At 38.0% G+C, this 27,375-nt stretch overlaps 1 protein-coding gene across 2 annotated transcripts in view; it reads right to left on the bottom strand.

The window, feature by feature from the left end:
• Positions 1-74: 74 nt before the first annotated feature.
• Positions 75-27,375, bottom strand: part of UTP20 (UTP20 small subunit processome component) — a 108,718-nt gene continuing 81,417 nt past the window's right edge. Inside the window, exons 41-62 of one of the 2 annotated variants that reach the window (XM_006933978.4) lie at positions 26,525-26,841; positions 24,845-24,984; positions 24,242-24,398; positions 19,238-19,336; positions 18,229-18,396; positions 16,689-16,855; positions 15,503-15,644; positions 14,292-14,408; positions 12,651-12,821; positions 12,286-12,417; positions 11,713-11,823; positions 10,040-10,119; positions 9,544-9,613; positions 9,233-9,415; positions 7,877-8,008; positions 7,295-7,427; positions 5,539-5,726; positions 4,744-4,815; positions 2,493-2,792; positions 2,154-2,280; positions 729-874; positions 75-449 (exon numbers count right to left, since the gene is read on the bottom strand). In XM_006933978.4, coding sequence (XP_006934040.1) covers positions 294-449; positions 729-874; positions 2,154-2,280; positions 2,493-2,792; positions 4,744-4,815; positions 5,539-5,726; positions 7,295-7,427; positions 7,877-8,008; positions 9,233-9,415; positions 9,544-9,613; positions 10,040-10,119; positions 11,713-11,823; positions 12,286-12,417; positions 12,651-12,821; positions 14,292-14,408; positions 15,503-15,644; positions 16,689-16,855; positions 18,229-18,396; positions 19,238-19,336; positions 24,242-24,398; positions 24,845-24,984; positions 26,525-26,841 — 3,308 coding nt within the window. In that variant the 3' untranslated portion in view covers positions 75-293. The remainder of the gene's footprint in view (positions 450-728; positions 875-2,153; positions 2,281-2,492; positions 2,793-4,743; positions 4,816-5,538; positions 5,727-7,294; positions 7,428-7,876; positions 8,009-9,232; positions 9,416-9,543; positions 9,614-10,039; positions 10,120-11,712; positions 11,824-12,285; positions 12,418-12,650; positions 12,822-14,291; positions 14,409-15,502; positions 15,645-16,688; positions 16,856-18,228; positions 18,397-19,237; positions 19,337-24,241; positions 24,399-24,844; positions 24,985-26,524; positions 26,842-27,375) is intronic. The other variant, XM_019835403.2, reaches the window with a different exon arrangement.

Below are 27,375 nucleotides of genomic sequence, written 5' to 3'. Positions count from 1 at the left end.
GAAAAGTATTGTAAATCATTTGATTTATTCCTTCTATATTCTGTCTTGTTATTTTAAAGTGTGCTTAAAAAAAATAATTTGTAAGCTTTTTATTGCTTTTTTAGACAGTGAAGATACAGTAATATTATGAAATGTTTTAATTTAAAAAAATATGAGCAGGATTATATTAAACTGTATAATATATAATCTATGCCATTGTAACTTAAAATCTGCTGTGATTTCAGACCAGCAGATATACCAGGAAGTTCAGGCTTTGGGGTAAATGGAGATACTTTATCAGCAGAGGGAGCACATTACTCCAATATTGCTAAATCTTTCAGGCTGTGGCTCTTTTGTCTCTTGGCCTTATAGCCTGGACGCAGGAACTCTATCTTTCTCTTCTTGGCTTCACTTTTATTTTTGTGTTTCTTCAGCTTTTTCTTGGCAGCAATATCAGGATTAGTTACGAACTTGAAAAAAGAATAGAAATTTTATATTACTTTAAAAGTAAATATTAAACCAATAAAAACCAAATGCAGAAATGGGCCATTTTGTTCACCTTTAAATATCACAAATGCAGCACATTCCCATTAAAGAAAATCTGGAGCCCCACCTATAAAGTCCCCACTTCTCAAACACAGCCAGTTCCTCTTTCCTCTCTGTGTTAAGTGTGACACACACGCATGCACACACCTGTGGTTAAAAATATCTATTAAGGAACACGCTATATTTTCAAACAGCAAACATACCTCTAAAGCCTTCCTCTTTTTCCGGAGTGCCCTTTTCTCATTAGCCTGTTTCTGTACAGAGGCAAAAGCTAAGGAGAAGCTCTCAAGCCCAACCAGCTTTTTGAGTAATTCTATGATTTCCTGCGATAGATTCTTCAGCAGAGGATCTGATCACACACAGAGTAATAATTAGTCATATAGGAAAAGACACATTTAACATCTATAAAATCAAGAACATGCAAAATTCAACCCCTGTGGAATCATCACTTTTATTACCTGAACATTAAACACTGATCTAAAACCAGCCTTTATGTTTCTGAGATGTGAAAAAAGGAAGTGTTGGGTAGGACACTTCCCAGCCACCACCACTCATCTGGGAGGCACTAAGAGTATCACAGACTCCATGAAGCCCACTTATCAGTGGAATCCTGGCTCAGAAGACACTAATTTGAGAAGCTGACAGAAACATTTTGGGTTACTTTATTAACCTGCTCAACTCTGCAGATGGGAAAGGTAAATATTTCTCTATGCCCCTTCTAATTCATGGGTCAGATGCTTAGTTCTGGCCACAGTTTTTTTTTTTTTTTTTTTTTTTTTTGGTTGTGGGGGGAGGTTAAGACTTCTGAGAAACTGACAAAAATCTTTGCTTTCCCACCCTTCCCTACCTTCTGTCTCCCAAATACACATAACCCACATATTTCTGTATTCAGTTTCAGGGCAGCTGTTCTAGATTACAAAGTTTTCTTTGAATATTTCTTGAAGATAAGGACTAGGTCTTTTCTCCAATGTTGAACCCCCAGTACCTGACAAATATTACAGGCTCAATAAATGCTGAATAATGAGAACCAAAGTGGACCTGGCCTTGACCACTGCTTTTTCCTCTCTGAGAGGAAGGAAATGTATACTTCCTGCTTTGATACTCACTTGTTTTATTTTAAAACTTAATACCTACTTTACCTCCTCTTTCCAACCCCCATTCCCTCTTTTCCTATCATCAAAAGAGAATTTAGGATCAATGAGAGAAATGTACAAATAAATGCCCAGGCAAGGAAAATGACATATAGGAAAAGTAAACAACATATTTTTAAAGTATTTCATACTTTCGCCTTACAGTTCACAATAATAGAATACCATGACATTTTATTGTTCATTATTGTCCATAGCACTATGGGGTTTAGAACCACCTCAACTTATAGTTTTCTTTGAATATTTCATCTATGCTTAGGAGTAAAACATCTTTTAGGAGAGAAACATCACTCTTAGACATGAGGAAGCACACAGAAGGCAGTCGTAGATAAAACAAAGATGCCTTGTTTGCTATTGTTTTGATACCTAGCAAGTTTTCTTAAAACTCTGGCAGGGAAGGAAGATAGAAAAGAAGGAAGCATTTAGGAGAGAAGTGAGGATATCTAATGTACAAGTATTCAGAAAACAGGCTGCAGTTACCCTGGTCTGAATAGGTGCTGTTCAGTTCTCGGAACAAAGGAGCTATGATCACTGGGAGATACGGCTTCACCTTGTCTATTCCAAGATCCATTGCCACAGCTCCAAGAAACTTAAAGATGCATGTTCTCTGAAAGTACAGATCATTCATTGTTATCTGAAGTGTTTCTTTTATTGCAGCCATATAAACAATTAATTCAGAAAAGGTCTCTTTGGGGGCAGATATTATTGCTGCAGTTTTTGGTTGAAGAGTTTCTAGAGATGTGGGAGCATTACTAATACCACTGAAATACTTTAAAAAAAAAAATGACTACTTTCAGGCATTCTGAACATTCACTGCACCTTTAAGGGGTTTCTAGGTGAGTAGGCAGCTTCCAGTTTTGCAATCCAGGACAACTTCTGGATCAACCACAGCAGTGTGGCTGGCTTGCTGTGCTCTTCCTTTGCCTCCTTGTTTTCTTCTTTGTCAGAGTCCATCTCCTCATCTGCACAGGACTTGCGTTTTCTTATTTTCTCTCTGGCTACACCATCTCCCAAAGCTGCTTGTTCTTCCATGTCTTCTTTTATCTCACCTTGCTCATCCTCAGAATCAGATTCCAGTAAATATAAGACTTTGGCTACAAATAACAAATTCTTAACAACCTTTAAAAAAGGAAGGGAGAGAAAGGGAGGAATTGGACTTTGATTTTGAAACAGATATGGCTCAGTAAAAAACAGGTATTCTACAATTAGGAAAAAACTCCCCCAAAATAGGTATTGCACTATTAAACTGATGATTATTCCATTTTTTGATAATTCAGTTCTACCTTATAGTATACCCAAACCCATTTCCATGTAACTTATCTACTTGACCTAGTTCTACCTTTTAAGGTCACAAAGAATAAGTAAATAATTTCATTCTAGACTATCCATTTACATTTTTGAGAGAACTTTCATCCCTCCTCTATTAAATTTCTTCATAGAAGTAAGTTTCCACTTATTGAGCACTGATTCTATATACAGCATTCTAATTCAACTTTAAAATATCACTATTAGATACTATTATCAGGAGAGAAAATCAAGGCTCAGAGTTACTAAGTGACTCACCTAAAGGCAAAGCAAGTCGTCAGCTAAGATTGAATGGTCTTTAGAATTCAAGCCTAAGTTCTTAAACACTGAACTCTTCCTCAAATCATGTGATCCAGATAAATAGCCCAAGGACCAATTTTAGTCTTATAATAATGGACCCATATAGTGAGTCCCTAACTCTGACATCCATAAAATCTCTGACATAGATATTTCACATTGATTACGTGACGGAGGAAGTCAAGTTGCTTTTGAGTTCCTTTACCATCCTGGCTGCTCTGTTGGGAGTGCTGTATGCCAAAAGTTTCCTCCAAATGTAGTACTCAGAATCCCACATACTGTCCAAGGTTAGCTTGGCCATCGAGAATTCATGCCAAGATTATAATTTCTTCTGGAAGCTTGGTCTCCCTAAATACAGTCCCAGTTTTGGAGGCCTTTTCCCCTTGTGGCAGCAACTTCACAGTTAACTCACCATAAGATCACAATGAACTGAATTCCATTAATTTCTTTCATCCTGGGTTAGTACTAGTAAATCCCTTCCTGTCCCTAGTTTCCATGGTTGTATCTGTCAGCCTCTATTAAGACTGATATTTTGTGAGACACCACCTGCTATCTACCCTGGTAGGATTTCTTTGGCTTCACTTTGCTATCCACTGAATAGCTATCCATTCTTTCTCTGGCCCTGCCATATAATGAAGGGTACTATATTTCCATATAAAAAGTGATGGAAATATGAGGGCTTATGGCATCCTACTTGAGATCACTCTTTGGATACAGTGTTCACCTAGCTTCTTGTGTCCCATCACTTAATCTGTATTGCTGCTCCATTGTGTCCATAATGACAAGAGTCACAAATAACTGTCTTGCTCATACCAAGATACCACATCTATGTATCTCATCTACCAGCTCGATGGCTTTATCAAAGGAGGAAAAAATAAAGGGAATAGACCTTACTCAAAAGTAATTTACATTTACTGCATATTTATACATGCTTCTCTATATTCACAATTTACTTACAGTTACATTCTATAGTATGAAAACAAAGTTTTTAGTGATTTATCTGCCTTCAGTTAAGGATAGACAATTCTCACACCACACTGTAACATAACTATTACTGCTTTCTCTTCAACTTCCAGGGGTAAGGGAAAGAAATTCAGTACTGTAGTTCATTATAGGGACAATGAAAATCAACCAACCAACCAACCAACCAAAGCCCTTCAAAGCTGGTCACAACGTTGAGTAGATGGTTAAAACTGAACATGAAAAGATTAACAGTCAGCCTCTCACTGCACCATCTTTATTGGGCATTTTAAATGAAGCCAAGAATAACCCCAACATAGACTCCAGAGTTGATTAGATTTATAACTGAACATGTATTTCAGTGTATGCCTATATTTCATTTAATTCCCCAAGCATTAAAATAGGAAAACAAACCAACAAAACCCCCCACAAATACCAAATGTAAGCCTATTCCTAGACTTGGTAGAACAGATCCCTTCTATTAAACCAGGAGGATGACAATACTGACCTGTTCTCCTAGAGACTGATCTAAGAACTTGGAATGCAACTGATGGCAAGAGGCTAGGGAGATACTTTTCATCTGTGAAAAGAAAATGGACATTGGCAGACACTATGCAGGGTATTTCTGATTGTTTTTAAAAAGTCCAAGTAACCAACCATAATAATATAACTGAAGTGCTAGATTTTGTTCTGAATGACTTGTATAGGTCTGGAGAGGGAAGGTCTCTACTTTCTACCTGCCACAAACATTTTAGCTCAAATAAAGGGGATATTTTCAAGCTTTGGGGATATTAATAATCCCTCAGATTATTAGCAGGAAACTTTACAACAGTCCAGTATTTTTTTCCTTTTTTTCCCCCTCCATCTTCCAATCATTCACTATTTATGGAGTCTCCACTATGAGTCAGGCATTGTGTTGGGCCCTAGGAAATCAGAGATGGATGTAATGTGGTCTCTACCTAAGATTTTCATGAACATGATCTCAGTCATCAACAGGTTATGAAGGAGGCGGGATAGACAGTATTGCTCTCATTTTAATAAATACTATTTTCCAGTGTTGATAAAGAACTTGAACCAATAATAGAAGATGAACAACAGAAGTGGACTAGACTGATAGTCTAAAAATTATCTTTGAAAAACCTTGGCCTTGAGGTTGACCCTTTCTAGTTTCCAGCACACCTACAGAAATGTGCAACAAGTCAGCTGTCAGAGTTTTTCCCAAGGGCCAACCCCCAAATAGTTACATGAACCAGAAGGAACATCTCACATAGATCACAAAGAAAAGGTTTTAGAGAAACCTTACCTTTTGTTCAAGGTCACTTGTTAGAAATCTTACTGCTACAGGTTCTGAGAACTTCTTTTTCGTTGTTTTAGACTTCCATTTTCTAGTAAGTTCCTCTGGTTGGCAAGAGGCAAAGAGCAATCCAAAAATCTGGGCTGCAGTGAGCCACACCCAGCTGTGTGGATGTCTCAGGTGACAATGAACATAACCTAAGGGAACCAAAATGCATTTTCAGATGTCTCACAGCTTTCCCAGCTCTTTGGTGGTAAATATGATTAGATTAGGCATTTGCTATCTATTACGTGCTTGGATTTAGGAACCAAAGATGAACAACATCTTTTGGCTGTAACATTTACAATTTCTAAATTAGGTAATATAAATTTGTATACAGGCACATGTTTGTTCCTAATAGTTATTGAAATTGGTGGAGAGTTATCATTTATTGAGGCTTTCTGTGTGCCAGGCACAGGGCTAAGTGTGTTACATATGTTTCATTTAGACCTCACAACAGTTCTGTGACCTTACAACTGTCAGCTGCATTTTACAGATGAGGAAATGTTTCAGAGGGGCCAGATGAGGCACCACGCTGTAACAGACAAAACCAGGCCTGGGCCCTAGCTTGATCTGGCCCCAAACCTTACACTCTTATGTTACATGGCCACTCTCCATATATTACACTTGGAAAATACAGTAGAAAAGCCTTGTGGGTTGTAGGGAACAAGATTAAAATTCTGGATGAACCATATCATATCTGAGTTTTAGTCTATGCTGTTATACATTTCATAAACATGGTTTTACTTTTGTTCTATATGTATTTTCTAATAATCTGGCCATGTCTCTGTGGAATCATACCAGAGTAGGGCCATATAGTAATTTAGTAATTTCCATAGGATCATGAATTCTTTTAAAACAGGTGGGTACTTAAAGCATTCATTCCAATGTCTGTTTCCTATTGGCTAATCAAGATTAAGTATGTTAAATTAAAAATTCTAGGATCTTATTTGTTATTTAAAGACCGATATACAGGGGCACCTGGGTAGCTCAATAGGTTAAGTGTCCAACTTTGGCTCAGGTCAAGATCTCATGGTTCTTGACTTTGAGCCCCGTGTTGGGCTCTGTGCTGACAGTTCAGATCCTGGAGCCTGCTTTGGATTCCATGTCCCCCCCTCTCTCTGCCCCTCCCCTGCTCATGTGCTCTCTCTCAAAAATAAATATATATATTAAAAAAAAAGAGTGATATACAATAACTTAAGTGTCTCACAAGGGTTAAATGGTTTACTAAATCATGGCATATTTGCATGGTGGACTATTTACAGCTATTTTAAAAAGCTTTCTACTGAGTGTGTTATAGTATAATATTCTTATTTAGGTACAAACAAGATATAAGTTTATATGGAATTATGCAATCTCTATAAAAAAAAAATCTGTGTCTATATATAACAAAAAGACAGACTGGATGGAAATATATACCAAATTAACACCAAGCAGCAAGGAAGACTTTGAAAAACTTTCCTTTCTTTTACTTTCCCATAATTAATATTCTTTCTTTTACAAATGAAATGTATTACTTGTGAAATCATAAACATATTATTTTTCCTAGAAACATTTTCACTATAATCAATTTGAAAGGGTCTTTTAAATCTTTTTCTCATGGACTTTTCCCCTGACATTATAGACTTTCTAAGTATTCATACTCTAATCCCCCAAATTGGTTTTTAGTAATTCTGTCACAACTAATGTGTTTGTTTTTAGATGTAAATAAAAAGGAAATACTTACTCCAGATTTTATTCAGCGTCTCGGAGGGCTTGGTAAACTGAATAATATTACATTCCTTGATGAGTTTACTAATCAGTGTAAGAAAACTAAACAGAAGGCGATCTGCAGCTTTTTCTTCAGTCTCTTCCATGATCTAAAAACAGGATGGATATAAATCCACTGAGACAACTTCAGGGTTTCTATCAGTACTACTGTCATTTTGGGTCAGTTTTTTGTTGCGGGTGCTGCCCTCTGCACTACAGGCTGATCTGCAGCATTCATGGTCTCTGCCCGCTAGATGCTAGTAGCACCCTCCACACTCCAGTTGTGACAACCAAACATGTCTCCAGGTGTTGCTAAGTGTCTAGAGGGGTTGGCAGTGGGGTGGTGAAATCCCCCTGCTGGAGAAACTTCAATCTTCACATACTATGGAAGATAACTTACTTTAAATCTCATTTTAAAAAAGAAGATCCAGCTACACTGAATTCTTGCTTTCATTAAGAAACATTTTTGAACACACATAATATTTAAGCTGTTAGCTAAACCACCTTAAGTAAAACTACAAAAATTAGCACAAGTTTTATTCTCTGGCAAATTACTTACATCTTTAAAGTTTTCAGGATCAATTTCCTTTTCAATCACAGGAAGAATAGTTCCAAGTCTTCTCTCAAAAGAGACTCCTTCACTTTCCACAAACAAGCCACAGATGAGGGCAGCTAGTTGCCTATTTAAGCTCTACCAAAAATAAACCACAGAAAGACAATGTTAATAACACAACTTGGTACGCCATTTCCAAATTCATAAAATAAAATGGGCATGACTCTGTCCTCAATATTTCTTTTTTTAATTTTTTTCTTAATGTTTATTCATTTTTGACAGAGAGAGAGAGAGAGATAGAGCATGAGCAAGGGAGGGGCAGAGAGAGAGGGAGACAAAGAATGCGAAGCAGGCTCCAGGCTCCGAGCTGTCAGCACAGAGCCAGACACAGGGCTTGACCTCACGAACTGCGAGACTGTGACCTGAGCCGAAGTCAGACACTCAACCGACTGAGCCACCCAGGCACCCCTCAATATTTCTTTATAATGCCAGAAATCAATAGAATATGGATCTTTGGTGGCTTAAAATGAAAAATATAGAGAATCTTCACACCCAAGAATAACATTAAAAAAGAAATGGAACTCATCATTACCCACATTCTCCCATTTTAAATTAAAAAAAAAAAAATCAAGATGAGCACTGAATAATATACAGAATTGTCGAGTATCAATGTCGTACACCTGAAGCTAGTAACACTGTGTGTCAATTATATTTCAATAAAAAAAATTTAATTAACAAACTGGAAGTTGCATACAATACCCCCCCATTCTAACTTTAATACGTATTACAGTCAGTATTAAGATACAACACGTTTATATTCCACAAACATGGGCCACTGTTGATGGTGGCAAGTCAGCAAGTGGATATAATCACTGACAAACATTACATTTCATTAACTGAATATGCAAAACTGAAAACAAAGATATTCATCATTGGGGACTGGTTAGATACATTCGATACATTCCTATAGCAGTGTCACTGGCTGACAATCATGTAGTGGGACTACAGGTGATTTTCATGTTACTTTCTATAACTTATATTTCCTGAAGTTCTACTATAAGAATATATATATATTTTTAAAATTTTATTTCCAATATAGTTAACATACAATTAGTTTCAGGTGTACAATATAGTGATTCAACAATTCTATACATTATTCAGTGCTCATCATAAGGATACTCTTTAATCCCTATCACCTACTTAACCCATCCCCCCCACCCAGCAAGAGTACATTATTAACATAATCTACTAAAAAAAATAAAATTTGGGAAAAATTCAACAATGTTTAAGATGTATTCTTATTTAAAGTGAATACCAAAAGCTCAGACTTTTCATTGAAATTTAACTAAAAGCAACCTTAACCTTTTTTGCTCCAAACCAGGTGGTAACCATATCAAAGAGCCAATCTTTTTTCTCAAGGTTGATTTTACTGAGTAAAGATTTGATTGTCATGGATGCCATCTTCTTGCACATGGCAGAATCATCGTTCACCATCATTAGACAAAGAGGAATAAAGAACATTCCACAGTTCTCATGGAGTAGTCCCTAGAAGAAAACAGGCAGTTAAGAGCACACTCAGACTGGAATTCTTATGGATGCCCAAACAAGGGAGGCTCCCTGTGGGCCCCCCAGGGCTCAAGGGGAACATAGCTACAGTCTGTGATTCAAGGTACCTGAGGGAATGTGTCAAAGAGATAGGAGATCATTTCCAAGGCAGACTCTCTCCCGGTCTCATGTTCATAACTAAGGCAAGAACATTAGATAGACTTGTTAGTATCTTTTCAATTACCAATAATTGTTTTAAAAATTTTTAAACATTGTTTTAAGGTGTCAGTCTGTTTCTTAAAAAGTAGAAAAAAATATCCATGTTCCCAATTTTAATACTTATGTAAACTTATCATGCTACTATTCAGCTTTAAATGTGATTCTGTTAGATTTTTACCATTCTCCTTAAATAGACTCTTAATGAAAATCAGTGGTCAGACCGAATTCGAAAAGCAACTTACACAACTGTCACATGAAGCCATGCACACTGTTTGATAATCAAGTCAATGATTCAAATGATAACACCCTCAGATGTTTAGATTTTGTCATTTTCCAGACAGGTGCCACAATAAAATGAGAGGAAACTACTCTTCTGCCCCTATGTAGTTTATGGCTTAAACTTACTTGAGTTGAGCAAGCATGAATTCCAAGTTTGGTCTCAATTTGTCACCCAGGGGATAGTCAAGAATATATTTCAGAAAAACCTAGGAACAGAAGTCACATAGATGATTATTTGGGTCCTATCTCTCCAGGATTTCTGCTTCCTAACCTGCTGATACACTGTTCAGTTACAAAGACCTTTCAGAAGACTGATCAATCCTCCTGAGTCAACTGCACGCTTTCCTTTCTTCTCCTACTTCACTTACTCAGGTCCTGCCCCAAGTGCCTGATTAAAAGTCCTAGCCTACCACTGGCATGGTTGTTTTGGGCTCCAGATCTAAGCTCACGTGTTGGAAGCTCCTCTCTTCCATAGGTAGTGGGGTATGGTGGACTGAGTACGGACTGTGGTTCACCCCTGTATTTCCCCTTGAATCAGAATGACAGTGATGATTGATATTAATACAGATAATACTAATTCATTTATTAAGTATATGTCAATTAATTCTATATGCCAAGCACTGTGCTATGTGTTCCTCAGTTAACTGTCATCACTCTCTTGGAAAGTAGGGGATATTATCCCCATTTTACAGATGAAGAGAATGAAGTTGGCACAGAGAGGTGAGTAACATGCTCAGGTGACAGTGCCAGAATTCCATGCCTGGTCTATCTGCTTTCAAACCATTGTACTAGTTTATTAATAAAAGTAATTAATAAAATAAGTATTTATATATAAGCTATTATATATCAATAGCTTTCTGCTACTGGAATAAAGCCCTAAATAAATCTTTAACAAGTACACGAGGTCTTGCCTGACCTGGCTCCCTTCCCCACCTCACTTAACCTTCATTTATCTCCTCTAATAAGTGAGGCCCTTACCTACCTCAAGGCTTACCTTCCTTAGGCATTGGCTGCTCCCTTCACCTGGAAAGCTAAGCCTTTTTCTTCCTTCACATTTCTGCTGACAAGCCAATCCTCAGGAGAGCCCTTCCTGATTCTAACACCAGGGTGGTCCTCAACCTGATCATATGTTCTTATCATCTACTCTTCCATATTTTGTCAATTCTAAGAAGCACAGTTTTTCACATTTTAACAGATCTGAAATTGGGACGTATCTTAAAATTGATGGCATCTTACCACTGTGTCATAGTGTTTTCTTTCTTTGAAGTATATAAATAAAGGTATGTCTTATAAATAATGAAATATGACAGTGCTTTCTCCCTCCTGGCACTTAGGATGCCTGTAATTAAATACCTGTGGAATTTTTGCTTTGTGCCTGTCTACTTTAAAATTTCACTATCTGACAGGGACTATAAAAATTTTGTTGACTGCTTTTCCAGCAGCACCTGGCACATAGTAATATGCATAAGTAGTTGATGCCTGGACCAATGGATGGAAATACTTGGTGCAGGCTATCATGCCACAGAAGGAAAATATACATCTTTATCCGTTTGAAACATTCCACATATGATGGGTTATTCTCAAAATGCTCTTTGTTAACTGAAATGCCCTTAAGGCAGAGCAGACATGCTTCTCACACTTGGTAAGTAAATGGGTTCCTGAGTCTCAGAATAAAGCAACAATGTGACACAAAATTATCTTCAGAATTCAGTCAATGTTGACATCTGTCTATCTAAATATGGAACAGAGAAGACAGGACCCAACACTTGCTATGGGAATAAGGCTTCTTCTCTACAAACCTGTCTGCATTGGACTCTGACAGGTTCACTTTGTGCAGAAATTGCCAACTTGGATACTTTCCGCATGACATCATCGATTTCTGGGACTAACAACTTCCTTGATAAAATGGCCTAAAATAAAAAAGGAAGACATCTCATTTCATGTTCTACTGCAGATGGTTGTAAGCTGATGCACTGTTAAAGCACTCACAGGCAATTTTCAAAAATAATGAAAGTAACCTTCAAGAGAAAAAAAACATACACTTAAAAATGGTTAAAATAGTGACTTTTGTTTTATGTATTTTATAATTAAAAAAAGAAAAAAGCTCCACAAAGTCCAATACAGTAAATACAAGCATTTTTTAAACTTTCCTCTACTTTTATAGAAGGCTCTGGAAGTGTTAATTGAATTCATGTTCAAACATTTTAGTAAGTAGGTATGTTAGATTACCATTAATCCATCAAAATCATCACAATGCTTATAAATTAATTTTGGAAATCCACAGCTAGTCAAAATACTTTGTTCCACATTATTCTAAGTATCTAATCTGAGGCACATAAACTGTAAAATCCAACATTCTGGTGATACCATACCTTCAGAAGACCAAATGCAGTGGCCTGTCTTGAAGTATCATAAATGTCTTCTTCAGCATATGCTAGTAGAACTTGAAGCTGCTTTTCGGTTATCTGGTAAGACTTCACTTTCTTCACAACTATGGTCACACACTGTAAATTAAACTAGTGAGGTTAATAGCCAGGACATCCCACGAATGAAGAATCAGTGAAATGGTAAGGCCTTAATACGACATCAATGCTTTTTCACACAGGATACAAACCCTCCGGCCTTAGCAAATTAATCTGGAAAAAATTCTGAACAGGACCAAAGGACAATGAGGAAACCTAAGTTTGATGTTAAACCTGGTCCTGGCTCTTTCGAAGTATAACTAAAAACACCTCACCTTGAAACAATTTACCACCAGGTGGAAGTTCTGGCCCCTGGCAGCTCCAAGTTTTGCATAGTCCTTCAGCAACAGGAAGAGGTGTTTTGTCAGCTGTTCTGCTTTTGTTTCTATGGAAGGCAGAGGGAACCTCAAGACCCAGATCAGGCACTGTAAAGCACCTGTGATCACCTGAAAAACAAAACCAACCAATTTATGTAGTGATCAAACCCAATAGTCAAGCACCTGAGGCTGTGTGGACGCTATAAGCAATCAAGTTGAAAAAATCAAATACTCTGCTCAGCCCACTCTAGAAGAACCGTACACCAAAAGCATAAGAAGAGAGGGAGATTTCCTATTCCCTGTGGTAGAACTTACTGCTTCTCTAAGGCACATAAAGGTGATGCAAGTAAATAAGAAAGAGTGCACCATATTCTTAACTTATATGAGTCAATGACTGGAAGAACTGGCCAATTTATTTATTTTCAATGTTTTTATTTTTTAATTTTGAGAGAGACAGCAGGGGAGAGGCAGAAAGAGAGGGAGAGAGAGGATCCCAAGCAGGCTCTGCACTGTCAGCACAGAGCCCAGTGTGGGGCTCAAACTCATGAACTGTAATATCATGACCTGAGCTGAAATCAAGAGTCAGATGCTTAACCAACTGAGTCACCCAGGCATCCTGAATTGGCCAATTTCAGCAACTTTTTTTTGTGTCTGGAAAGATACATTATAAATGACTTTTCTATTTTCTAAAATGGTACTTTAATCCATTCTAAGCAACTGTATACAAGGCACTTTAAAAATCAGAATTACAAAGATAAAGAGAACACCGTCCCTCTATTTAAAGAGCAGACAGCTGGCTAAGAAATTAAGCATGAGAACAATACACTACAATTTAATATAGTTAAGTGCTGTGCAAAAGATATGAAAAAAGTGTGCTGGGACCAAGTGATGACATGAGAATCCTTGACCTCCGGCTCAAACCTTAGAGACTACTGAGATCAGTTACTTCACCTAGTTCGGCTGTGCCTAATAGACCCACACTGCTCTGGTTGCTGTAAGGTCTTCTTGGGCTGGATTAGATGAAGCCATAGAGGAAAGGTCTTTGGAGTCACAAAGGCCAGGGCTTAAATCCCAGCTCTGCAGTTTATTACCTATTCAACTACAGAGATGTTACTTAACCTCCTGGCACCTTCACTATAAGACAGGCAGTCAGGAAACGGGAGATGTGTCGGCTCTGGAGTCTGACGGACTGATATCCCAGATCTGTGATCTAGGCCAAGTCAGCTGATAGCCTACTTTTCTCACTGATAAAACAGAAGCATTAATAATATGTGCTTCATAGGTTGTTATGAGGATTCACACCAGTGAGGGCAGTAGTGACAAGGATGATGGAGATGATCAGTGCTGACATGGTGACACCATTACTCAGCCTCATGATGTTGCAAGGACCGAATGAAATAAGTATAATGTATCTACCAGAGCCTGTAAAACTGCTGAAGGCTATCCAAATATATGGTTGGAAAGCAACGTAATGGAGGGAACAGAAGTAGTTCACAATATCATAAAGCCACTTAAAAACTCCATCATCTTGTGAAGCACAAGCCTAAAAGTTCTGGGTATTTTGTGCAACACAGTTCTCATGAAGGAACAGAAGCTCACCTTCACATCCATGGAAACCAGGCAGTCTATGAGGAGAGAGACAAAAGGATCCAACATTTCCAGAACAGGTTCACTTGAAGACTTGATCTTGGAAGTCTTTAGACTCAGATGTAGCAGCTAAAAGATTCAAAAAGATTATTTCATACCAGTTGCCCATAAGACCAAATGAGTTAGGTAAAGGTAAAATGATTTTAAGAGAGATACATGAAACATTAAGATGCTTCCGTTTGAAGTGACAAAAATTCTGAAGGAATGGTAAAGGGCCTGGGAGACTCTCAGTAAGTGAAGAAGGTGGGAGTTCACTGTGCAGCTGAGATGCTGAGTTCATTTACCAAATGATTACTCAGGATTTACTTTGATTTGAGGCACTGGGTTGGCACACAGGGCACAGCAATGATCAAGATGAACATGGTTCCTGCCTGATGGATCTTAACCAGGAAGAGAGACTCTAGCAAATAATTAACTGTAAATGCAGTGTGCTTTGGGAGTTCTGTGGGGACCCTGGCAAAGGGAGGAGCCCGTGGTGAAGTCCTGGAGTGACAGAGTGTGGAGACTATGAAACTGAAGGGAAGCCAGTGTGGCCGAGCTGTGTGTTGGGAATGGTACAATACAAAGTTTGGCCCCTGTAGCCCAGATGAAAGACCAGGCTCTCAAGAAAAATGGGAGCCAATGAAGGTAATAAAAAGGAAATAAAACGATCAGATTTGTGTTTTTAGACACTTACATCTTTAAAAAAAATTCAAAATAATTTAGAGATGCCCATGGGCAAATCAAAGTGAACCCATAATAAATGTTAGGTCAGAATCATTAACCCTGAGACCATTATATCATCAAAGTAAGTACTAGAAGAGAGAAATGGTAAATGGACCAATGCACCTTTAAAAAAATGGCCCAGGGGCACCTGGGCAGCTCAACTGATTACGTGTCCAACTCTCGATCTCGGCTCAGGTCATGTACTCATGGTTCATGGGATTGAGCCCCACATCAGGTTCTACGCTGACAGTGTGGAGCCTGCTTGGGATTCTCTCTCTCCCTCTCTCTCCGCTCCTCCCCTGCTCACGCTGTCTCTCCCTCTCAAACTAAATAAACAAACAAACAAAAAAATAGCCTGTAATTTATTTCTGATAAGGCATTTACAGTGGGAATGAGAAGAGGACTGAAAGGCACACTCACTGTGGGCAGCAAATCACACTTTAAGGGTTAATTCTTACCCGGAGTCCAGACTCAATAAATATGTGCATGTTGGTTTTCCTGCTCACAACAGCTTTCTGCCCACCTCGAACTGGAGTTGGGGGGAGCAGAAGACAGCTCTGGGGCGGCAGACGTGGATCCAGTGCAGGGGCTGCTGGGTTTCTGTCAATCACAAAGGAAAAACAGGGGCAAGAACACTGTATGCTGCACTCTAAGTCACGTGACCCTGTCTGGTGACTGGAGTCCAGCACTAAGTAGTATGCTATTCACTGTGGGCTTTTTTTCTCCTTCAACCATGAGAAAAAGATTATTAGGTTGTTGATCAAAGCTGTAGAACAACCCCAGAAACAGAAATCAGATTGATGAACACACGTTTAAGTTAAGATGAACAGTAAAAGGACACTCCCTTGATGTTTGAAAACAAATGCCAAGGAGTTTCTTTTAGAACCCAAAAGCAAAATCCAAAGGAGGTATTTTAAAACCTTTTCAGGTCTAGATATCTATTTAATCAGAAGAAAAGCTATGTATTTAAAATCTATCCTAACTTTGATTCAATAAATAACATAACTGGCTGCTGTCACAGCTAACTTACTCATTTATCAGAAAATCATCTCATGCTGAGATTTATCACCTGGAAGGGCTTTAGCCCAAACACCACAAAGGAGAACCATCTCATAACTCAAATATATATAGCATATATTATACAAGTATGTAATTGTATATGTATTAATTATGTATATAATTATATGTACACATAAATAATTGTACATGTATTATAAATTATGTAATTGTGTAATATATGTAAACATGCATATGCAGTAAAACCTTGGTTTGTAAGCATAATTCATTCCGGAAAACATGCTTGTAACCCGAAGCACTTGTATATCAAAGTAAATTTCAAGAACCGTTGGCTCAGTTGTGATCATGTGATATATGGCATCAGGTACTACTTATATTGCAAGACGTCACTCTTTTATCAAGTTAAAATTTATTAGAAATGTTTGCTTGTCTTGCAGAACAAGTTACTCGCAATCCAAGGTTTTACTCTGTGTGTGTGTGTGTGTGTGTGTGTGTGTGTGTGTGTGTGTGTTTTAACTAAGGTAAATTATTAAATTAACTCACTTAAGAGTAAATGAAAACTGAATGGTTTATCAGAAGCAAGCACCCAAGGATAGTTTTTTTTTTTTTTTTTTCTTTCAAACTTACTTTTCTTTCTCTGTTAACAGGGGAAGATTTTCACTGACCAACCCATAACTGAGCAATAGTATGGATTCTGCCGTCATTTCTTGATTTACAATTAATCCTGCTATGATTCGGCGCAAGGTTTCATGAACTTTCCGGGCCAGTTTTAAACTCGTGGTATTTTGTAAGATCTAAAGGCAAACATAAATGTCATGTTGAGATAACACAGAACTGCCTTTTTGTTTGTTGTGATGGTAGTTTTTAAAAAATACATTTCCTTTTTAATATAGGTTTTTTTTTCTAATTAAAAAGAAACATCCTTAATAAAATTTCAAACAGAGCATACAAAGTAACATTTACACATACTGTCAATCCCAGAGACAACCACTATCAGCATCATGTATGTCTCTGGATTTCTCTGTGATCTCTGTTGGTGAGACCTCAGGGCACAGGACTGGAGACATGATGTGATACATGGAAGACATCAACCCTGTAAGTGCATCATAGGCAAGCACATGCACATATACAACATTACCAAAATGCAGTCAGTACTCATCTGAAACCATGCTAACAGTGCTGTGATGGCCAAGCCTCAGGGTTTGATATTAGTCATTAGGCCGAATCATAGGAACTTAATGGGAATCTAGGACCATCAACATCAACAAAACCCTCAGCACTTTATAAATATTCCTTTGCACAGGACACGGTATTAATAACTTTAACTATCTTGGAGGGACTTGATAATATACATGGAAAATACATGTGCTGTGTTAATTCTTTTTCATCCTCAAAACATACCTAACATTCTCAGGTTTAGGTAAGATTAATGCATTGTAGAAAAAATTATGGAGTTATTCTGACACCAAAACATTTGGAATTAAGGTTAATTCATGCCATTAAATAGTGTTTTGCTCTAGTTTTTGTGCATAAAATTATAATAAAATGAGTTAATAACATTTGTTGAGTGTTCACTCCTACATTAGGCACAGAGAACATAATGAAGGTAAGTAAACTACAGTCCCTGCCCGACAGGAGCAGAATGAAAACAGTGCAAAGAATGGAAGCTTTGGATCAGAAAGATCTACAAGTAACGTTTTACTTTCCTCCTTAATCATGACCCTTCTACCTTTTGTTGAGCCTACATTTTCTTATCTGTAAGATGAAAGTACCATTGATCTCAGAGTGGTTGTGCAGATTAGAAGAGATCATGAAACACGATGCTGAGAACATAATATATGTTCAACAGATGTCACTTTTCTCCCTCTTGGCAATCTGGGAGCAGCAATCTGTCTTCAAAAGCTATGTTCTTAGCTGCTGACTTGAGCCAACTATAAAACTCACTTGAATTTCAATTTTTTGTTTCTGCATCCCATGGTTTACATCCAGGAATCTGGTTCTTAGTTTAGAATGCCACCTAGGGCTGCCAGCTAGTGGCCATGTGGTATCCATGCCCTTCATACCAAATGAAATCCTGGTGGTCAAGTGCAGCATTACTGCATGGGTCGTTTTAAGAACTCATGATGCTGTAATGTGGGGATCTCCTGTACTGCATTCAAGTCCTTACCTCTTTTAATGGAAGGATAAGTTTTGTAACCTGATCTTTCCCTACAAACTTGCCCAGGATTTCATAAGAATCGTAACTCTTGCTTCTTCGTGCCTCCATGACTTTGGAGAGGATCTGCTTCACTTCCTTCTCTTCAGCAATGGCACCAAACAACTCATGGTTAAAAATCTTTGAAAGAAAAAAGCCAAATGGCAATTATGTGTAATCAGCAAGATATGTCAACATAAGCAGTCTCTGATATATCCAGATCGGAGGAAAACAAGTTGGACAGGACTGAAATTAGATGGCAGGAATTTCTATTAGATTTCACTTTTTCAAGGCAGTTCAGGGACCAATTACTGAAAGACAAGCAAATACCGCAACACCTGAAGGTTTTTACTAAGGGGAAATAAAAGAGTGCTATATAGATTTACATATATGATTGTATAATATAAGAGACAGGTACTTCCTCTTGGATATTACCGAAGAGTAGCCTCATTTCCCTTTAAAAAACTGATGATATTTGTAACTTATCAAAACTGATGTGTTTAATTCAAAATGTTTAAATACGTACATTTTTTTATGAATGAACAAAGGCAGTATGGCAAATTTAGTCTCTTCCTAATCTCACCCCCCAAATTATCACATGATCAATTTTAAAAGTTGATGGTTATTAAATTTTTCACTACTGTACATAAAGCTCTGGTGCACATATTTTTATATAAACCCCAGACTAAATACATCTCAGATTCTTAAAAGTGGTCGATATTTTTGCTTATTTTAAAGCTCCTGATACACAACATCAACTTTCTTCCCAGAAAGGTTATACCAAAACTCATGACCTACTAGCAATGGTAGAGAGTCCACCTCACTTCACCTGAGTCAGCTTTTTAAACTTCTGCTAATCTAAGAGATGAGATAGTACATCATTTTCATTTTTACAGGTTATAAATATTTCGTATTTTGTGAGCCGATTTTCTGTGTCCATTGCCCAGTTGAGAAAATGACACTCCTTTTTTCTAAATCTTACCTCAATCATTATATCTAAACAGGAGTCCAAATCCCCAACTTGTAGCTTGTTGGTGAGGCCTTGCAGCAACATATAAACAGTGTAAGTCAGCACATGGACCTAAAATGAAATGCGCAGTAAGAATATGAATGGTTAAGAATACCATAGTAGAAAAAAAATAAGATCTAAGAAGTACTGCAGAGAGCGCTCAGAGTTTCCATAATTACTGTAGGGAGAAGTTTTGACAAATGACACATACTTCTATCACCATCTAAAAGACTTTAACCTGGCACAAAAACAGACACATAGACCAATGGAATAGAATAGAAACCCCAGAACTAGACCCACAAACGTATGGCCAACTAATCTTTGACAAAGCAGAAAAGAACATCTACTGGAAAAAAGAGTCTCTTTAACAAATGGTGCTAGGAGAACTGGACAGCAACATGCAGAAGATTGAAACTAGACCACTTTCTCACACCATTCACAAAAACAAACTCAAAATGGATAAAGGACCTGAATGTGAGACAGGAAACCATCAAAACCCTAGAAGGAGAAAGCAGGAAAAGACCTCTCTGACCTCAGCCGTAGCAATTTCTTACTTGACACATCCCCAAAGGCAAGGGAATTAAAAGCAAAAATGAACTACTAGGACCTTATGAAGATAAAAAGCTTCTGCACAGCAAAGGAAACAACCAACAAAACGGGAAAAGATATTTGCAAATCACATATTGGACAAAGGGCTAGTATCCAAAATCTATAAAGAGCTCACCACACTCCACACCCGAAAAACAAATAACCCAGTGAAGAAATGGGCAGAAAACATGAATAGACACTTCTCTAAAGAAGACATCCAGATGGCCAACAGGCACATGAAAAGATGCTCAACGTTGCTCCTCATCAGGGAAATACAAATCAAAACCACACTCAGATATCACCTCATGCCAGTCAGAGTGGCCAAAATGAACAAATCAGGAGATTATAGATGCTGGAGAGGATGTGAAGAAACGGGAACCCTCTTGCACTGTTGGTGGGAATGCAAATTGGTGCAGCCACTCTGGAAAACAGTGTGGAGGTTCCTCAAAAAATTAAAAATAGACCTACTCTATGACCCAGCAATAGCACTGCTAGGAATTTACCCAAGGGCTACAGGAGTACTGATGCATAGGGGCACTTGTACCCCAATGTTTATAGCAGCACTCTCAACAATAGCCAAATTATGGAAAGAGCCTAAATGTCCATCAACTGATGAATGGATAAAGAAATTGTGGTTTACATACACAATGGAGTACTACGTGGCAATGAGAAAGAATGAAATATGGCCCTTTGTAGCAACCTGGATGGAACTGGAGAGTGTGATGCTAAGTGAAATAAATCATACAGAGAAAGACAGATACCATATGTTTTCACTCTTATGTGGATCCTGAGAAACTTAACAGAAACCCATGGGGGAGGGGAAGAAAAAAAAAAAAAAGAGGTTAGAGTGGGAGAGAGCCAAAGCATAAGAGACTCTTAAAAACTGAGAACAAACTGAGGGTTGATGGGGGGTGGGAGGGCGGGGAGGGTGGGTGATGGGTATTGAGGAGGACACCTTTTGGGATGAGCACTGGGTGTTGTATGGAAACCAATTTGACAATAAACTTCATACACTGAAAAAATAAATAAATAAATAAATAAATAAATAAATAAATAAATAAATAAATAAATAAATAAATAAAAGACTTTAACCAAATGATCACTTTGTACAAAAGATGCTCAGAAACATATCACCAAGCTTGGTGTGTACTACTGTGACTAAACCAGGCCACTGATTTATTTTATTTTATTTTATTTTATTTTATTTTATTTTATTTTATTTTTATTTTATGTTTATTTATTTATTTTGGGGGGGGGAAGGGAGGGAGGGAACAAGCTGGGGGGGGGGCCAGAGAGAGAGCGAGAAAGAGAAAACCCCAAACAGACTCCACACTGTCAGTACAGAGCTCAATGCAGGGCTCAAACTCATGAAATCATAACGTGAGCTGAATGAAGTTGGCCGCTTAATCGACTGAGCCACCTAGGCACCTCCAGGCCATTGATTTATAAAGAAAAGGCACAAGAGTCTTGAACTTTAAAAACCAACCTGTGAATTAAAGAGCTTGCCAATGTTGGGTGCAATCAAAGCTGTTATGAAGGAAATAGACAAGTTTTTGCTCTTCACAGTAACCATAGCTAATAACATTCCTAAGAGCTTACTATGGGCTAGTAAAATTATTGTATTAATACCTCACATGTATTAAATCATTTAATCCTTGCTCACTGTATCCATCGTCAGCACTTTTCAGGTGAGAAAGCTGAGGCACAGAGAGATCAAGTAACTTGCCCCAAGTTGCATTGGGTAGGCAGTGGTAGAGTCAGGATTTGAAACCACAGAGCTGGTGCCACAGCCCCAGCTCTGCATCACTACACTATGTTGCCTCTCAAGCTTTCTGCATTCTTTATACTGCTTCTAGTGTTACAAATTATCACAGGGAACACCAGATAATGATCATAGGCTAAGGAAACATAATTGGTTGTCAATACACAGATTGGATTTTATTTTTTTTAAGTAATCTCTACAGTGAATGTGGGGCTCAAATTCACAACTCCAAGATCAAAAGTCACACACTCTAACGACTGAGCTAGCCTGGCGCCCCAGTTGGTTGAGCATCCGACTTCAGCTCAGGCCATGATCTTGCAGTTCCTGAGTTCGAGCCCCGTGTCGGGCTCTGTGCTGACACCTCAGAGCCTGGACCCTGCTTCGAATTCTGTGACTCCCTCTCTCTCTGCCCCTCCCTTGCCTGCGTTCTGTCTCTCTCTCAAAAATGAATAAATGTTAAAAAAAAAAAATTAAAAAAATAAAAAATTAAAAAAATTTTTAAGTGTTTATCTTATTTTTTTTAAGTGTTTATTTTTAAGAGAGAGAGAGCATGAGCAGGGAGGGGCAGAGAGAGAGGGAGACACATAATCTGAGGCAGGCTCTAGGCTCTGAGCTGTCAGCACTGAGCCCGATGTGGGGCTCGAACTCATGAACCTCGAGATCATGACCGGAGCTGAAGTCGGACAGTCAACCAACTGAGCCACCCAGGCGCCCCCCAGAATGAACTTTAAAGGCATAATTTCATATGTATCTACTGGTGATCAGTTGGGTTAAAAACCCAACTTAGACACATTACAGTCAAACTACTAAAAAATAAAGGCCAAGAAAAAGTTCTTAAAGCAGCCAGAGAAAACGATGCATGACTTAGAGGAGAAAACTGTTTTGAATAACTGGATTTTTCATCCAAAAGACCAGAAGGAAGTGATAACATTTTTAAGAAGCTGAAAGAAAAGTACTGTCAATGTAGAATCAGATATCCAATGACAGTATCCTTCAGGAATAAGGTGAAAAGATATTCAGAGATGACAGAAAACTAACAGCATTTGCTGCCGCCACATGTGCTCTACAAGACTGCTGATGGAAATTCTTTAGACTGAAGGGAAATGATGCCAGAAAGAAACTTGGAAATTCAGAAATGAAAGAAGAGAAGTAGAAATGATAAATATCTGGGCAAACTAATAGACTAATTCTTCTCCTCTTGAGTTAAGATATGTTTGACAATTACAAGCAAAAACTCTAACATTGCCCAATAAAGTTTTCAATATATAGAGATGTAACATACAAACAACTATAAAACAAAAGAAGGGTGAAGGGATCCATATATGGTGGTAAGGTTTCCACATTCCACTTGGAAGATGTAAAATATTGTTTCCAAGTAGATTGTTAAAAATAAGGATATATATGGTAATTCCTAGAGCAACCATTAAAAAACTACACCAGGAGGGGCATCTGGGTGGCTCAGTCGGTTAAGCGTCCGACTTCGTCTCAGGCCATGATCTCAGGGTTGGTGGGTTCGTCCCCTTGTGTCAGGCTCTTTGCTGTCAGCTTAGAGCCTGGAACTTGCTTCAGATTCCGTGTCTCCCTCTCTCTCTGCCCCTCCCCTGCTTGCGTTCTGTCTCTCAAAAAGGAAACATTAAAAAAAATTAAAATAAAAAACTATACCAAGAGAGACCATTAAAATAAATACTGATATTTTTACTGTGTTAGATTTAGAACCCACAGAATAGGAAGTTTACCTTTGAGCAAATTTAGACACAGAAGGTAAAGCTAACTACCCAGAGTCTTGACTGAGTACTTGAAAAGAACAAGCAACAGTGTTTCTTGAACTTCAAATCACTCAGGGATCTTACTGAAATGCAGGCAGTACAGGTCAGGTGTAGGGCCCTAAATTGTGCGTGTCTAACAAGCTCCCAGGTGTTGCTGAACACTTGGAGTAGTAAGGAGCCAGCCAGCCACGTCACCACTCAAAGAGCTTTCTATTCCACCTGGAGATCCTATTATTTTTATTACTTGTATGTTTCAATCCTTAAACAAATGCCTATGCTCTTTATTATTCACATTTGTGGTAATAAATTCAATATGCATTCAATAAGAATATTTTTAAGAACTCTCAAAATACAAAACTTGGTATCAAATTATTTGAGAAAAATAGGTTATATAACCCTGGCCTATAAGTATCTTTATAAAAATCAGACACGGGAGTTTTTGTTTGTTTTTTTTAAACAGATTTTTAAAATGCTGATTAGAAACTTGTAAATATTCTTTTTTTAAAAGTTTATTTTTCAGGGAGGGAGGGAGGGAGGGAGGGAGGGAGGGAGGGAGAGAGAGAGAGAGAGAGAGAGAGAGAGAGAGAGAGAATGAATGAATCCCAAGCAGGATCCGTGATGTCAGTGCAGGGTCTGGTGTGGGGCTTGAACTCAGGAACCCTGAGATCATGACCTGAGACAAAATCAAGTGGGATGCTTAACTGACTGAGCCCCGAAACTTATGAATATTCTTGATTACTACCTCAGTGGATCAACTTTACTGAATACAGACAGAAGGCAACATCACTTGTAGTGTTCAAATTGCAAATATTTGAACTTCAATCCAACTTGAATGAATATAAGGCGCATAATGCAATTTACCTGATATCCACGGACAAGGGTACTTTGTAATTCTTTTAAAATATATTGTAGGTAGTGCACACCCAGATCTTCTATTATTTTTGCTAGAGTGCTGCGTGCAATGTCTCTGATTTCCTGTGCTCTGTTCTTGAGGAGGGCACACACTTTCAGCAAAATACTAGAAAATGAAAAATTGAAAAGGACTAATCAAAAACCAGAAGCAAATAAAAATACAGACATCCTCTGGTCTCTTATTCATTACCCAAATTTCCCAATTAGGATTCTAAAAAAAAAAATTATTTTTAAGGCCAATTTATTTTTGAGAGACAGAGACATAGAGTGTGAGCAGGGGAGGGGCAGAGAGAGAGGAGACACAGAATCCAAAGCAGGCTCCAGGCTCCCAGCTGTCAGCAAAGAGCTGGACGTAGGGCCCAAACCCATGAACTGTGATATCATGACCTGAGCTTAACCAACTGAGCCACCCAGGTGCCCCCCAATTAGAATTCTAAATCACAGCAAATTGTGACAATACGTCTCTTCCTCACAAAAAGAGACTCAAGAGTCAGGAAGAAAGAACCAAGTTTTGAGTTTCACTGAACATTTCTAATTTGTCATACAATATACCTTGGCAGGTTAGCTTCCATAACTTCTTGTGGAAGGGACTGCATTAGTTTAACCATGGCAAAAGCTAAAGGAACTCGAACTACTTCCTCATCATTCACAACCTTGGATTTTATGAGCTTGTGTTCTTCTTCCCTTTTAGTCTGTAAGAAAAATTTAGATTAAACTAAAACAAAAATAAATGGATCGGGGACCTACCAACACCGAAATCTTGCATTTGAACGATAAGCTCTTTGATATGACACTTCTAAGTTTACGGTCTTAAAAAAACAAACTAAATTATGCAATTTGAGAATAACTCTCAAAGAATTATAAAAATAATAGGAATAATAATGTTTTTTCCAAAGAAGAGCCCAAATATCCATCAACTGACGAATGGATAAAGAAGACGTGGTTTATATATACAATGGAATACTACTTGGCAATGAGAAAGAATGAAATCTTGCCATTTGCAACAATGTGGATGGAACTGGAGGGTATTATGCAAAGTGAAGTAAGTCAGTCAGAGAAGGACAGATTTCGTATGTTTTCACTCATATGTGGAATTTGAGAAAATTAACAGATGACCATGGGGGAAGGGAAGGGGAAAAAATAGTTTCAAGCAGAGAGGAGGCAAACATAAGAGACTCTTAAATAGAACAAACTGATGATTGATGGGGCGGCAGGGGAGAGGGGAAAATGGGTGATGGACATTAAGGAGGACACCTGTTGGGATGAGCACTGGGTGTTTATGTAAGTGATGAATCACAGGAATCTACTCCCAAAGCCAAGAGCATACTATATACACTGTATGTTAAGTTGACAATAAATTATATTAAAAAAATAAAAAGAGAGAATGTTTTTTCCCAAAGGAACGATCAGAAAAAAATAGTCAAGTTTTCACTGATGTGGATTAAGATTGCTGTGAAATATCTAAAAATCATAAAAAATTTGTATCAATCGGGATTTTCAAGAGTTTGAGTGACAGTGTTTGTACATAAGAAATATAGTGCCTCAAGTAAGAAGTTATATTTACAAATATACAAAATGACCAAGTCAATATTTTACACCAGGGGCTGGCAAACTTCTGTAGAGGGCCAGATAGTATTTTTGGCTTAAGATCTCTGTTGAAGCTACTCAACTCTGCTGTGGTAACACAAAAGCAGAATTAGACAATATGCAAATTGATAAATGTAACCGTGTTCCAAAAAAACTTTACTTACAACAGGCTGCAGGATAGATCCAGCCCATGGACTACAGTTTGCCAACCCCTGTTTTACCCTGAGAAAGAAAGGCTCTGACTTCATGAGAATTCACTGCTAAATGTTATTCCTATTACCCAGGAAGAAGATGAATTCCGAACAGCAGAGAAGTGGCCAAGAAGTAGAAAAGGGAAACATATTCTAATTTTTTAAAACTCTTTTTTTTTTTGAAATGAGAATTATCTAATTATCTGCTTTGGAGATATCTACCAGATGAAAATCATAATGAAGAAAAATTGCTGCTTTGATGCAGAAGATGAACCTAAAGATGATGAGACAAAACAAGGGAGGTGAATTCTGAAATGTTGAGATGAAAGAAAACCCAAAAGCTGAAGTCAATCAATAATAGTCAGGAGCCTCAGGCTGACAGAGTGCCACAAACACTTGTGTTCACACAGACAGAATGGGCCCCATTCTGTTGGGCCCCAACCAGAATGATTACCGTAGAGGCCAGGCATTTATGTAGCCTGGGTAGGATATCCCCAGTTATGGTTCCTTGGATATTTTTAATTGTTCTCTCCAATTCTTCCTTATTCCGAGGAAGGAAAGAGATGGACCCAGTGACACACTCAGGTTCTTTAGCTGATGCCCCTTGACATTCAGCTGGATCGGGGTTTCCCGGTTCTTTGTTGTTGTCTGACAAATTCTTACATTTGTTTTCCTTCTCTTCCTCATCCATATGCTCTAATTCCATGGTTTCATGCTCTGGCAACTCAATCACTTCTACTGTGTCTATGTTTAGTAAACAACAAAAGTCACCTTAAATCAAATAAGGAAACAACACAGTTGTGTTACAAGTCTTTCCCACCAACATCCAATAAAAACGATCTAGTCTTCAACTACAGATAGGTAAGATAAAGTACTAAAGGAAACAGCACTATGTGAGAGGGTTATGATTTTTTGCTGTCTTACAGTTTGGAGTCTAATGGGGAACAGAGACAAGTAAACGGACAGTTATGAGTGTGGGAGAGCAAGTGCAGGCTATGTTGGGAATACACTTGGAGACTAGGTGGGGAGGAGGGTCTTAACCAAAAGAAAGCTTCCAAAGTATTGTGGTTGGAGGTTTCCAAAAACAAAAACCTATACTCATGAGCATGAAAACTATAATGCAGCCAACAGTTCTCATGCAGAAATGTCCCTTACTATAGGGCTCAGTTCATTAAAGAAAATTAGGCAGTGTTGTACTGGGGCAAGTCCAGGCATGGATCTGCTAACAAGCCATATGACCAAAGTGAGTTAACCTAAGCCTAGTGGGCTTTGTATTCTTTATCAGTAAGATGGAGATGGCACCAC

Source organism: Felis catus, chromosome B4 (assembly GCF_018350175.1).
Source record: "Felis catus isolate Fca126 chromosome B4, F.catus_Fca126_mat1.0, whole genome shotgun sequence".
NCBI lineage: Eukaryota > Metazoa > Chordata > Mammalia > Carnivora > Felidae > Felis > Felis catus.
The sequence above is the reverse complement of the archived record's forward strand: the minus strand, read 5'-3'. Positions and strand labels throughout refer to the sequence as shown.